Raw genomic sequence first — 14,063 nt, 5'->3', positions numbered from 1 at the left:
TGCCAAGGAGAACTATTTAGAATTTAAAAAGCGTGGCGTTTATTAAATAAATGCTGCTGCGCTCCCATTAAGCCCTGTTTATACCTGATGAAAACGTGTCCTTTGTCCTGATCTTGTTCACATTCTGATTGTGCCCACATATTAGCCATTGCATCTATACAGGGTATTAAAATGTGTCTGTTTTCTGTCCACTGTGTCTGCATTGTGACCAGATTTACATGAATGTAAATTATTTGACATATTTTTCTAAATAATATTTATTTATTTATTTAAAGAGACATATTGATGCCATAATTCAATAGTGGAACCTGACAATGATTTTAGAGGGCAGAATAATGATGATTTAAATGGTTTCACTGTCCAGATCTGTTACACCCGAGACACAATGCATCCCTGACTACCTCCGGAGGTGGTTAGGAAGATCTGATCAGAATCAGATCACCATGCATATTTTAATTGTCTACACCTGTCTAATGTGGGCACAATCAGAACGTGGACAAAATAAGGATAAAGGACGCATGTTAGAACCAGGCATAAACAGGGCTTTAGAGACCTGAGCATTGTGACTAATAACCCAATAACACAATCCTGATCTCCATGCCATTGGCTGCCTTATTGATTTTGTTGTGTTGTATTCTATTTGGTTCTAGATTATTCTACCCAGAGATATGAGTTCTCATTCTATGCCTTCTATTCTACGCTACTCTATTCTAGCCTATATGATTCAGTGGAGGCTGCTGAGGGGAGGACGGCTCATAATAATGGCTGGAATGGAGTGTAATGGAGTGAATGGAATGGTATCAAACACATAAAAAACATGCGTTTCATACCATTCCATTCACTCCATTCCAGCCATTATTATGAGCTGTCCCCCCACAGCAGCCTCCACCGGTATGATTAGTGTCTACCCTGTGGGCTGCTGCAGATGTCCTTTTGAATTCCAGCAGTGCTTAGAGGACATTTAGCCTAAGTCAGGACGACAGTGTGTGTTTGAGAAGCACAGTGTGAGCAGTGAGAACCCTGTCTGAGTGCCTGCCAGCAATACAGTACAGTAGTTGTATAGTACAGTAGTTGTATAGTACAGTACTTGTATAGTACTGTACACCTCCAATAAAATAGGAATCTAGCCTATCAAGGTCTAACAACATGAGTTGTTGGAGATGTGCTGTATATATAGGCAGCCACATTGTTCAACGCTGTTTGACACTTTGCAGAAAAGGCGAGAGAACTTTTCAGAGGAAATGTTCTAAAACGAAAGCCGCCTCTCTGATCTTATCTGTAGAGGTTTGGATGTAGATGTGAGAGAGGGAGGGAGGGAGAGAAGGAAAACTTGAGAGAGGGAGGGGTGGAGGACGGCGGGCTTGTTTCCGAAGTGCTGACACAGTGAACCCCAGGGGTGCAGTACAAGCCCTCCCCGTCCCTCCTGCCATCCTCCCATCCTAGACCCAGTCCCTCCTCCCATTTAATTCTGGAACTTGGCCAAGAGAGGGAGCTGCCAGCCTCTGCTCTCTCCCTCTCCCTCCCTCTGCCACTCTGCTCCCTCTTTCTCACTCTCTCCCACTTTCTCCCTCTTTCTCCCGCCCTCTGCCACTCTGCTCCCTCTCTCTCTCCCTCTCCCTCCCTCTGCCACTCTGTTCCCTCCCTCCCTCTGCCAGTCTGCTCTCTCTCTCCCTCCACCTCACCATTATATCTCTCCCCCTTCTCCTCTCCTCTGCACCTCCCCTCCCTCTCCCCTTCTCCATCTTACCCACTTCACCCCCCATCTGTCCTTCTCTCCCCCATTCTCCCCCATCCTTCTCTCGCCCTCTCCATCCTACCTTCGCCCTCCATCCTCTCACCCCTCCCTCCCTCCCTCCCTTTCCCTCTCTCCCTGACCAAGTAGTGTTCAGTATGCAGGGGGAATAACTCATCCTATTAGCACTTAGGGCCCCCAGTATGGATGGTGTTAGCCTGTCGACTGTGTTTAAGAGTGGACCCGTCCTCCGCCATATTGTTTCTGGGAGGGGTAGCTCGTCTCCCCCCGTTCCCCTCCCTTCCCCTGTCCCTCAGCCTTTCCCCTCCGAATCCATGTGAGCAGAAGGATTTGGAATGAAAATTAGGAATAATCTGTTCAATGCAAGCCACGGTAATTCTGCCCTTCAAATGAGAGTAAAATAGAAATGCCATCCGGGTGCTACTGTGTGAAATATGTAGAGGAAACTGTGAAAGATTAAAATGTGAAAAACATATGGTTTGTAGGATGTGGTAGTTTTGGATTGATAGATGCTAGATGCGCTGCATGTACACTCTCCTTGGAGTTTCTAACATTGATCCAAGGCAGCTTGAAAATGACAGGCTGGAATGTGATTCTGTCAAAAACATATTTTTTTTTACATTTCCAAATAAATATGAATTTGAGTATCTTTTGAGGGGTCGTCGTGGACAGGTACATGATGACATCATAGTTCAAAGGAGTGTCAGCCGGGGTAAATCAATAAAACAAACTAAAATTGTTCCCTTGACGTACCTAAAAGAAGAGATGTTATTGTTAGTCGTGTCGTGTGCGGCTCAGTCGAGGTGAACGGGAGATGTTGTCATGTGGGAGACATCAGTGTCCTACAATCCATTCGTCAGTCTCTCCCCAATGTAAATCAGGTGATAATTTGATGATTAGGTAATGACAAGACTGGGAATGACTTTGATGTTTCTGCACAGATGGCTGGGATCACTGCTTGTCTCTCTAGCAGCGTTTTCCCCATCCGGAAAATGCATACCAGCAGGCACGCGCACACAGGCACGCACATACACCCACACAACCTCAGTCACACACACATGCACACACACACACACACACTCTCTATCTTTGCTGGGTCTGTGAAGATCACAAATCAGCGCAGGCTGATGTGGGGTTGGTATTAGAAAAGTAATCCCAGAGTCCTCGGCTGCTAGGCCCTGTCTCTCTGTCTCTCCTGTCTGTCTGACTGACTGTCTGTCTGACTGTCTGTCTGTCTGGGGAGAAGGAGCCAAAAGGTAAACAGCCCATATCGTAATGCTGATGGGACCAGACGATTGCCCCAGTAACAGGTCATCAACAATAATAACACTATTTAATAGGATTATAACAACCAGTTAATGAATTAGTAACAGCCAATGAAGTATATCAACACAGTATACACTAAGTGTACAAAACATTAAGAACACCTGCTCTTTCCATGACATAGACTGACCAGGTGAATCCAGGTGAAAGCTATGATCCCTTATTGATGTCACTTGTTAAATCCACTTCAATCAGTGTAGATGAAGGGGAGGAGACAGGTTAAAGAAGGATTTTTAAGCCTTGAGACAATTGAGACATTGATTGTGTATGTGTGCATTCAGAGGGTGAATGGGCAAGACAAAATATTGAAGTGCTTTTGAACAGGGTATGGTAGTAGGTGCCAGGCGCACTGGTTTGTGTAAAGAACGGCAATGCTGCTGGGTTCTTGCTCAACAGTTTCCTGTTTGTATCAAGAATGGTCCACCACTCAAAGGACATCCAGCCAACTTGACACAACTGTGGGAAACATTGGAATCAACATGTGCCAGCATCCCTGTGGAACGCTTTGATGGCCAAAGAGGAGGGGTAAAACGCAATGTTAGGAATGTGTTCTTAATGTTTTGTCCACTCAGTGTATGTCTATGATATCAGTCCATTGGGGCAGGAAGTTCGACCAACTGGGTGCTTGGTGTTAAAGGAGAACCTCAGGATGACACACAATCCTGAGAGGATATCATAGACACACACAGAGGTCGAATCTAGGAATAAATATTTTTCCCTAAACATCTGACGCTGATGGATTCCAGACTGTCTAAGGAGTGTCTGCAAACCACACCTAAATATCTCTTAGAATGCATGCCCAATACATTCCTTCATTCAAGTGGTATGCTAGTGTGGATATTGGAATGGAGCCAAACATCCAGTTTGATATGTCCAGATGTGTTAGGATGGCCAAACCCAATGTCCATCAACTGTCTACAACCGACGTGGTGTGCCTACAGGGCGGCCACTCCACCACAGCCCACTAGCCTGGTCCCTATCTGCACAAACAGATCTGGGCCCAGGCTGACATCGCTGGTCAAACACGACCATAGAAGTTGTTGACAACATAGTCCAAACCGGTCTGGGACCGGGACACACACAGACAGACGGACGGACAACTCACCTCGGTGACGGCGAACACCCTCTTCCCACAAGGCACCACCTTGTACCACTTGTCATGCAGCATGTCCATGTAGCCGTCTGACTTGTAGCGACTGATGAACTCTGACACGTTGTTGGTTAGAGGGGAGTTCTGTGGTAGGCCTATTCCATAGCCTGGGGGGATAGAGGAACTATTACCATCAGCATAGTACAATGGGTATAGTAGTTGGTAGAAATTCATGGAAATAATTGTGGTGCATCCCCTTCTATACCACCAGTCACATGGCTGTGCTATCATTAACCTGGATACAAACAGTGACACAGACGTCTCATATCTGCAAAATAAACAGATGGCATTTTTACTAAATCATTGTTTGTCTCTGATCCACATAAAACGCCCAAAATGCTTTAAAGATTGTCCTAAATTGTTTGGTGGAGAACTGAGCAGGGGTCCAAAGGCGTATCATTCCAAACTTCACACAGAGTGAGTTAACTGGCAGAGTGTGTCTGGATCCTGTCCGCCCAAGGAGATGAAGTGGATCAATACTAAACCAAATCGGATGACCTTAGCTTCATCCCTTCCAGAAGGGGAACATGAGGCTATGGATATTATAGACGAACCAAAGAGTTCAGCCTCGACAAATTCCTCTTCTACCTGTACTGCTGATCCTGTACTTTAAACTCCTTTGAAGTTTAAATTACATTTAGTAAATGAGATTTTCGATATCTGATTCCTGGGGTGTGTGGAAGGATGGAGAGGGAAAATCCCCATCTCGTGGTCTTCAGTGGCAACTGGAGGAAAGATGGATGGAGGAATACATGGGAAAAACAGGAAGAACGTTCCGAGCATCCATTATATAATGACAAGGTGTGTGTGTGTGTGTGTGTGTGTGTGTGTGTGTGTGTGTGTGTGTGTGTGTGTGTGTGTGTGTGTGTGTGTGTGTGTGTGTGTGTGTGTGTGTGTGTGTGTGTGGTGTGTGCGTGCATGCGTGGGCGTGCGTGGGTGTGGGCTCTGATAGCAGATGAGTTGTGGTGGGCTGGGGAGAACAGAGGATGAGAGCCTGTATCATTGAGACACATCTCTCCCTCCAACTCTCCCTCCATCTCTCCCTCCAACTCTCCCTCCATCTCTCCCTCCAACTCTCTCCTCCCCTCCCTCCATCTCCTCCTCCTCCCTTCTTGTATCCCTCCTTCCTTCCCTCCATCTCAAAAGACGACTGGCAGAAATGTTATTTAATCACTGAATGGGTTTTACCTCTACCTATCCCTCTGTTTCTCATGGCTAATGTATGTCACTCATCTCCCCCTCCATCCCACTCTCTCTCTCCCCCACCCCCCATTTCCCTCCCTCCCCTGGACCAGTCAAGATGACAGATAATAGACAAGTTCTGACATTAACACGTTTCATCAGAGAGAGACTGCCCAAGCATGCACACACACACACACACACACACACACACACACACACACACACACACACACACACACACACACACACACACACACACACACACACACACACACACACACACACACACACACACACACACACACACACACACACACACACACACACACACGTCAAGCGCACACACAGTCAAGCACACACACACACACACACACACAGACAGACGTGTATGTGCCTGCGTGTGCGTGTCTGTCTTTCTCTCGGCCTGTCTGCCTGCCTGCCTGCCTGCCTGCCTGCCTGCCTGCCTGCCTGCCTGTCTGCCTGCCTGTCTGCCTGCCTGTCTGCCTGTCTGCCTGCCTGTGTGCTCCTATAAGTAAAAACAGCTGAACTCTTATGGAGTGTAAAGCGTGTGCTTCAGTCTAACAATCTCAGATCCCGTTAACTTCCCTTTGTTTCCCTTAAAGCCAACAGGGTTGGTCCCTCTGCGCTGGCACAGTCTGGCACAGACTGGCACAGACGTCCCTGTAGCCAAGTGTTGATGAGGATGTTATTCTTAAAAAAGCGTGGGCTCGCAGCTTTGTGTCACAATCATTAAATACTGGTTGGCTTTAATCACCAAATTGACAGTCCTGGCACCTTCCAGTTACACTGTCTGTAGCCCACTACGACTCAGCCCAAAAAATAGTGACAAATGAAATCCTAAAGCGGCAGGGACAGATATTCAGAAAGAAGGGACTCTGTTTTAAACGAAAGTTCAACAGCTGTATTTGAGTTGCTTGATTGTTTTATTAAATTAGTAAATAGAGGACTAGCTGCCAACCAAGGTGTGTGTGTGTGTGTGTGTGTGTGTGTGTGTGTGTGTGTGTGTGTGTGTGTGTGTGTGTGTGTGTGTGTGTGTGTGTGTGTGTGTGTGTGTGTGTGTGTGGAGAAGAAGGCAGTGTGTGTGACTGTTGTGTGTGTGTACATATGAGTGTGTGTATGAGATACACAACTGGATGGAGTGATGAAAAGTGAGAAGAAACTGAGAAATTGCGAGAGAAGAGTGAGGTTAGAGTGAGGGAAGAGCGAGGAAAGAGCGAAGGAAGAGCGAGGGAAGATTCGAGGGAAGAGCGAGGGAAGAGCGAGGGAAGAGCGAAGGAAGAGCGAGGGAAGATTCGAGGGAAGAGCGAGGGAAGAGCGAAGGAAGAGCTAGGGAAGAGCGAGGGAAGAGCAAGGGAAGTGAAAAGCGACGAAGTGAAAGGGAAGAGCGAAGGAAGAGCGAAGGAAGATTCGAGGGTAAAGCGAGGGAAGAGCGGGGGAAGAGCGAAGGAAGAGCGAGGGAAGAGCGAAGGAAGAGCGAGGGAAGATCGAGGGAAGATTCGAGGGAAGAGCGAGGGAAGAGCTAGGGAAAAGCGATGAAGTGAAAGAGAAGAGCGAAGGAAGAGCGAGGGAAGAGCGAGGGAAGAGCGAGGGAAGAGCGAGGAAAGAGCGAGGAAAGAGCGAGGAAAGAGTGAAGGAAGTGCGAGGGAAGAGCGAGGGAAGAGCGAGGAAAGAGCGAGGAAAGAGCGAGGAAAGAGCAAGGAAAGAGTGAAGGAAGTGCGAGGGAAGAGCGAGGAAAGAGCGAAGGAAGAGCGAGGGAAGTGAAAAGCGACGAAGTGAAAGGGAAAAGCAAGGAAAGTGAAAAGCGACGGACATGAAAGGGAATAGCGAGGGAGGCTAGAAAATGCAATTAACGGAGAGGAGAGATGAGATAGGAGAGGTCTAATTGAGCAAAACCCCAATTACTGCTTTATTATGGATGACTGTCTAGAGGTCGGGGCCCAAAATGGAGGAACATGTCTCACTTCAAAACCCAGGCAAAAAAGAGCAATAAAATATTCCAGGAGTTACTGTGAAAAGAGATGGTGTCGATCCTGTTCCACACATGGTTTAGTTGTCTCCCCAAACTCAGAAAAACAAAAACAAAGATCCCTCTTCCCTGGTGAAATTCCTCAATAAATCAGCTCTCAAGAGCAACCAGTTGATTGAGTAATGTAGTTCTCACAAGTCTGTTTCATGAAATATTGTGATGTAAAGGAAGTGTGAGTGGGGGGGGGGATTATTTTCAGGAAAAAAGTGAAACTGCTTGACTCAAATGGAATTTGATTGGAGAGTCATTGCTCCCCCAATCGCCCCTCCAGAGCGCGTGACTTCGTCTCATGAAAGATATCTGGCAGACAAAATGTTGCCGTTTCAAAGCTGGTGAGCTGTGAAGTTCACAAGTATAAAATATGCAAATGAGATGAGAGGGCATCTCTCTCTCTCTCTCACACACACACACACACACACACACAAACTTTCATCCACCAAAAATAGGCATACAGTATTTGCGAGCTATCCCACAGTTATAGAATTTCCAGACGAAAAGGGAAAAAGCCAAACGGGAGTGTGTGTGTGTGTTTGCATATGGGTGTGTGTGTACTGTATGTGTGTGTCCTGCCCAGTGATGAATCTGAATACACAGCGTGAGCTGACGTTCTACACATCCAACACAGCAGGTCTGCCCTTTCAGGCTAATAGAAACAGCAGCCAGATGACAGACTCTTTCATTACCGTTCCCTCTCTCCCCATCCTCCTATTACCATTCCCTCTCTCCCACCTCCCTCCTATTACCATTCCCTCTCTCCCCCTTCCTCCTATTACCGTTCCCTCTCTCCCCCATCCCTCCTATTACCGTTCCCTCTCTCCCCATCCCTCCTATTACCGTTCCCTCTCTCCCCCTTCCCTCCTATTACCATTCCCTCTCTCCCCCTTCCCTCCTATTACCATTCCCTCTCTCCCCCTTCCTCCTATTACCGTTCCCTCTCTCCCCATCCCTCCTATTACCGTTCCCTCTCTCCCCATCCCTCCTATTACCATTCCCTCTCTCCCCCTTCCTCCTATTACCGTTCCCTCTCTCCCCATCCCTCCTATTAAAAAATTATGAAATGTATACATTCTCCACTGTAAGTCGCTCTGGATAAGAGTGTCTGCTAAATGACTAAAATGTAAAATGTATTACCGTTCCCTCTCTCCCCATTACCTCCTATTACCGTTTCCTCTCTTCCCATCCTCCTATTACCGTTCCCTCTCTCCCCATCCTCCTATTACCGTTTCCTCTCTCCCCATCCTCCTATTACCGTTCCCTCTTTCCCCCTTCCCTCCTATTACCGTTCCCTCTCCCCCATCCTCCTATTACGTTCCCTCTCTCCCATCCTCCTATTACCGTTCCCTCTCTCCCCCATCCTTCCTATTACAGTTCCCCCTCTCCCCTTTCCGCCTATTACCATTCCCTCTCTCCCCATCCTCCTATTACCGTTCCCTCTCTCCCCCTTCCCTCCTATTACCGTTCCCTCTCTCCCCCTTCCTCCTATTACCGTTCCCTCTCTCCCCATCCCTCCTATTAAAAAATTATGAAATGTATACATTCTCCACTGTAAGTCGCTCTGGATAAGAGTGTCTGCTAAATGACTAAAATGTAAAATGTATTACCGTTCCCTCTCTCCCCATTACCTCCTATTACCGTTTCCTCTCTTCCCCTTCCCTCCTATTACCGTTTCCTCTCTCCCCATCCTCCTATTACCGTTCCCTCTCTCCCCCTTCCCTCCTATTACCATTCCCTCTCTCCCATCCTCCTATTACCGTTCCCTCTCTCCCCCTTCCCTCCTATTACCGTTCCCTCTCCCCCATCCTCCTATTACGTTCCCTCTCTCCCATCCTCCTATTACCGTTCCCTCTCTCCCCATCCTCATATTACCGTTCCCTCTCTCCCCCTTCCCTCCTATTACCGTTCCCTCTCTCCCCCTTCCCTCCAATTACCGTTCCCCCTCTCCCCCATCCCTCCTATTACCATTCCCTCTCTCCCCCATCCTTCCTATTACAGTTCCCCCTCTCCCCCTTTCCTCCTATTACCGTTTCCTCTCTCCCCCTTCCTCCTATTACCATTCCCTCTCTCCCCCTTCCTCCTATTACCGTTCCCTCTCTCCCCATCCCTCCTATTACCATTCCCTCTCTCCCCCTTCCTCCTATTACCATTCCCTCTCTCCCCCTTCCCTCCTATTACCATTCCCTCTCTCCCCATCCCTCCTATTACCATTCCCTCTCACCCCCTTCCTCCTATTACCGTTCCCTCTCTCCCCATCCCTCCTATTACCGTTCCCTCTCTCCCCCTTCCCTCCTATTACCATTCCCTCTCTCCCCATCCTCCTATTACCGTTCCCTCTCTCCCCATCCTCCTATTACCGTTCCCTCTCTCCCCCTTCCCTCCTATTACCATTCCCTCTCTCCCCATCCTCCTATTACCGTTCCCTCTCTCCCCCTTCCCTCCAATTACCGTTCCCCCTCTCCCCCATCCCTCCTATTACCATTCCCTCTCTCCCCCATCCTTCCTATTACCATTCCCTCTCTCCCCATCCCTCCTATTACCGTTCCCTCTCTCCCCCTTCCCTCCTATTACCATTCCCTCTCTCCCCATCCTCCTATTACCGTTCCCTCTCTCCCCATCCCTCCTATTACCGTTCCCTCTCTCCCCATCCTCCTATTACCATTCCCTCTCTCACCATACCTCCTATTACGTTCCCTCTCTCCCCCTTCCCTCCCATTACCGTTCCCTCTCTCCCCCATCCCTCCTATTACCGTTCCCCCTCTCCCCCCATCCTCCTATTACCGTTTCCTCTCTTCCCCTTCCCTCCTATTACCGTTTCCTCTCTCCCCATTCTCCTATTACCGTTCCCTCTCTCCCCCTTCCCTCCTATTACCATTCCCTCTCTCCCATCCTCCTATTACGTTCCCTCTCCCCCATCCTCCTATTACCGTTTCCTCTCTTCCCCTTCCCTCCTATTACCGTTCCCTCTCTCCCCCATCCCTCCTATTACCGTTCCCTCTCCCCCTTCCCTCCTATTACCGTTCCCTCTCTCCCCCTTCCTCCTATTACCGTTCCCTCTCTCCCCTTCCTCCTATTACCGTTCCCTCTCTCCCCCTTCCCTCCTATTACCGTTCCCCCTCTCCCCCCATCCTCCTATTACCGTTTCCTCTCTTCCCCTTCCCTCCTATTACCGTTTCCTCTCTCCCCCCATCCTCCTATTACCGTTTCCTCTCTTCCCCTTCCCTCCTATTACCGTTCCCTCTCTCCCCCTTCCCTCCTATTACCGTTCCCTCTCCCCATCCTCCTATTACTGTTCCCTCTCTCCCCCATCCTCCTATTACCGTTCCCTCTCTCCCCCATCCCTCCTATTACCGTTCCCTCTCCCCCCTTCCCTCCTATTACCGTTCCCTCTCTCCCCCTTCCTCCTATTACCGTTCCCTCTCTCCCCTTCCTCCTATTACCGTTCCCTCTCTCCCCCTTCCCTCCTATTACCGTTCCCTCTCTCCCCCTTCCCTCCTATTACCGTTCCCTCTCTCCCCATCCTCCTATTACCGTTCCCTCTCTCCCCCTTCCCTCCTATTACCGTTCCCTCTCTCCCCCTTCCCTCCTATTACCGTTCCCTCTCTCCCCCTTCCCTCCTATTACCGTTCCCTCTCTCCCCTTCCTCCTATTACCGTTCCCTCTCTCCCCCTTCCCTCCTATTACCGTTCCCTCTCTCCCCTTCCCTCCTATTACCGTTCCCTCTCTCCCCCATCCCTCCTATTACCGTTCCCTCTCCCCCTTCCCTCCTATTACCGTTCCCTCTCTCCCCCTTCCCTCCTATTACCGTTCTCTCTCTCCCCATCCTCCTATTACCGTTCCCTCTCTCCCCCTTCCCTCCTATTACCGTTCCCTCTCTCCCCTTCCCTCCTATTACCGTTCCCTCTCTCCCCCTTCCCTCCTATTACCGTTCCCTCTCTCCCCCTTCCCTCCTATTACCGTTCCCTCTCTCCCCCTTCCCTCCTATTACCGTTCCTCTCTTCCCTTCCCTCCTATTACCGTTCCCTCTCTCTCCCCATTACCGTTCCCCTCTCTCATTACCGTTCCTCTCTCCCCCTTCCTCCTATTACCGTTCCCTCTCTCCCCTTCCTCCTATTACCGTTCCCTCTCTCCCCCTTCCCTCCTATTACCGTTCCCTCTCTCCCCCTTCCCTCCTATTACCGTTCCCTCTCTCCCCATCCTCCTATTACCGTTCCCTCTCTCCCCCTTCCCTCCTATTACCGTTCCCTCTCTCCCCCTTCCCTCCTATTACCGTTCCCTCTCTCCCCTTCCTCCTATTACCGTTCCCTCTCTCCCCCTTCCCTCCTATTACCGTTCCCTCTCTCCCCATCCTCCTATTACCATTCCCTCTCTCCCCTTCCCTCCTATTACCGTTCCCTCTCTCCCCTTCCCTCCTATTACCGTTCCCTCTCTCCCCCATCCCTCCTATTACCGTTCCCTCTCTCCCCTTCCCTCCTATTACCGTTCCCTCTCTCCCCCTTCCCTCCTATTACCGTTCTCTCTCTCCCCATCCTCCTATTACCGTTCCCTCTCTCCCCCTTCCCTCCTATTACCGTTCCCTCTCTCCCCTTCCCTCCTATTACCGTTCCCTCTCTCCCCCTTCCCTCCTATTACCGTTCCCTCTCTCCCCCTTCCCTCCTATTACCGTTCCCTCTCTCCCCCTTCCCTCCTATTACCGTTCCCTCTCTCCCCCTTCCCTCCTATTACCGTTCCCTCTCTCCCCCTTCCCTCATATTACCGTTCCCTCTCTCCCCCTTCCCTCCTATTACCGTTCCCTCTCCCCCATCCTCCTATTACCGTTCCCTCTCTCCCCCTTCCCTCCTATTACCGTTCCCTCTCTCCCCATCCTCCTATTACCGTTCCCTCTCCCCCTTCCCTCCTATTACCGTTCCCTCTCTCCCCCTTCCCTCCTATTACCGTTCCCTCTCTCCCCCTTCCCTCCTATTACCGTTCCCTCTCTCCCCCTTCCCTCATATTACCGTTCCCTCTCTCCCCCTTCCCTCCTATTACCGTTCCCTCTCCCCCATCCTCCTATTACCGTTCCCTCTCTCCCCCTTCCCTCCTATTACCGTTCCCTCTCTCCCCATCCTCCTATTACCGTTCCCTCTCCCCCATCCTCCTATTACCGTTCCCTCTCTCCCCCTTCCCTCCTATTACCGTTCCCTCTCTCCCCCTTCCCTCCTATTACCGTTCCCTCTCTCCCCATCCTCCTATTACCGTTCCCTCTCTCCCACTTCCCTCCTATTACCATTCCCTCTCTCCCCCTTCCCTCCTGTTACCGTTCCCTCTCTCCCCCTTCCCTCCTATTACCGTTCCCTCTCTCCCCTTCCCTCCTATTACCGTTCCCTCTCTCCCCCTTCCATCCTATTACCGTTCCCTCTCTCCCCCTTCCCTCCTTTTACCGTTCCCTCTCTCCCCCTTCCATCCTATTACCGTTCCCTCTCTCCCCCTTCCCTCCTATTACCATTCCCTCTCTCCCCATCCTCCTATTACCGTTCCCTCTCTCCCCCTTCCCTCCTATTACCATTCCCTCTCTCCCCATCCTCCTATTACCGTTCCCTCTCTCCCCTTCCCTCCTATTACTGTTCCCTCTCTCCCCCTTCCCTCCTATTACCGTTCCCTCTCTCCCCCATCCCTCCTATTACCATTCCCTCTCTCCCGATCCTCCTATTACCGTTCCCTCTCTCCCCATCCTCCTATTACCGTTCCCTCTCTCCCCCATCCCTCCTATTACCATTCCCTCTCTCCCCCTTCCTCCTATTACCGTTCCCTCTCTCCCCCTTCCCTCCTATTACCGTTCCCTCTCTCCCCCATCCCTCCTATTACCGTTCCCTCTCTCCCCCTTCCATCCTATTACCGTTCCCTCTCTCCCCATCCTCCTATTACCGTTTCCTCTCTCCCCTTCCCTCCTATTACCGTTCCCTCTCTCCCCCTTCCATCCTATTACCGTTCCCTCTCCCCCTTCCCTCCTATTACCGTTCCCTCTCTCCCCATCCTCCTATTACCGTTCCCTCTCTCCCCATCCTCCTATTACCGTTTCCTCTCTCCCCTTCCCTCCTATTACCGTTCCCTCTCTCCCCCTTCCATCCTATTACCGTTCCCTCTCCCCCTTCCCTCCTATTACCGTTCCCTCTCTCCCCCTTCCCTCCTATTACCGTTCCCTCTCTCCCCATCCTCCTATTACCGTTCCCTCTCTCCCCCTTCCCTCCTATTACCGTTCCCTCTCTCCCCTTCCCTCCTATTACCGTTCCCTCTCTCCCCCATCCCTCCTATTACCGTTCCCTCTCCCCCTTCCCTCCTATTACCGTTCCCTCTCTCCCCCTTCCCTCCTATTACCGTTCTCTCTCTCCCCATCCTCCTATTACCGTTCCCTCTCTCCCCCTTCCCTCCTATTACCGTTCCCTCTCTCCCCTTCCCTCCTATTACCGTTCCCTCTCTCCCCCTTCCCTCCTATTACCGTTCCCTCTCTCCCCCTTCCCTCCTATTACCGTTCCCTCTCTCCCCCTTCCCTCCTATTACCGTTTCCTCTCTTCCCCTTCCCTCCTATTACCGTTCCCTCTCTCCCCCATCCCTCCTATTACCGTTCCCTCTCCCCC

The 14,063-nt window shown here is 50.3% G+C and overlaps 1 protein-coding gene across 1 annotated transcript in view; it reads right to left on the bottom strand.

The window, feature by feature from the left end:
* The window catches only part of LOC145850256 (glutamate receptor ionotropic, NMDA 3A), a 41,245-nt gene that overhangs the window by 840 nt on the left and 26,342 nt on the right, over positions 1-14,063 (bottom strand). Inside the window, exon 6 of the mRNA XM_082962393.1 lies at positions 4,182-4,333. Coding sequence (XP_082818519.1) covers positions 4,182-4,333 — 152 coding nt within the window. The remainder of the gene's footprint in view (positions 1-4,181; positions 4,334-14,063) is intronic.

Source organism: Salmo salar, chromosome 16 (genome assembly GCF_965601325.2).
Source record: "Salmo salar chromosome 16, fSalSal1, whole genome shotgun sequence".
Lineage (NCBI taxonomy): Eukaryota > Metazoa > Chordata > Actinopteri > Salmoniformes > Salmonidae > Salmo > Salmo salar.
This window is presented reverse-complemented; position numbering and strand designations above follow the sequence as displayed.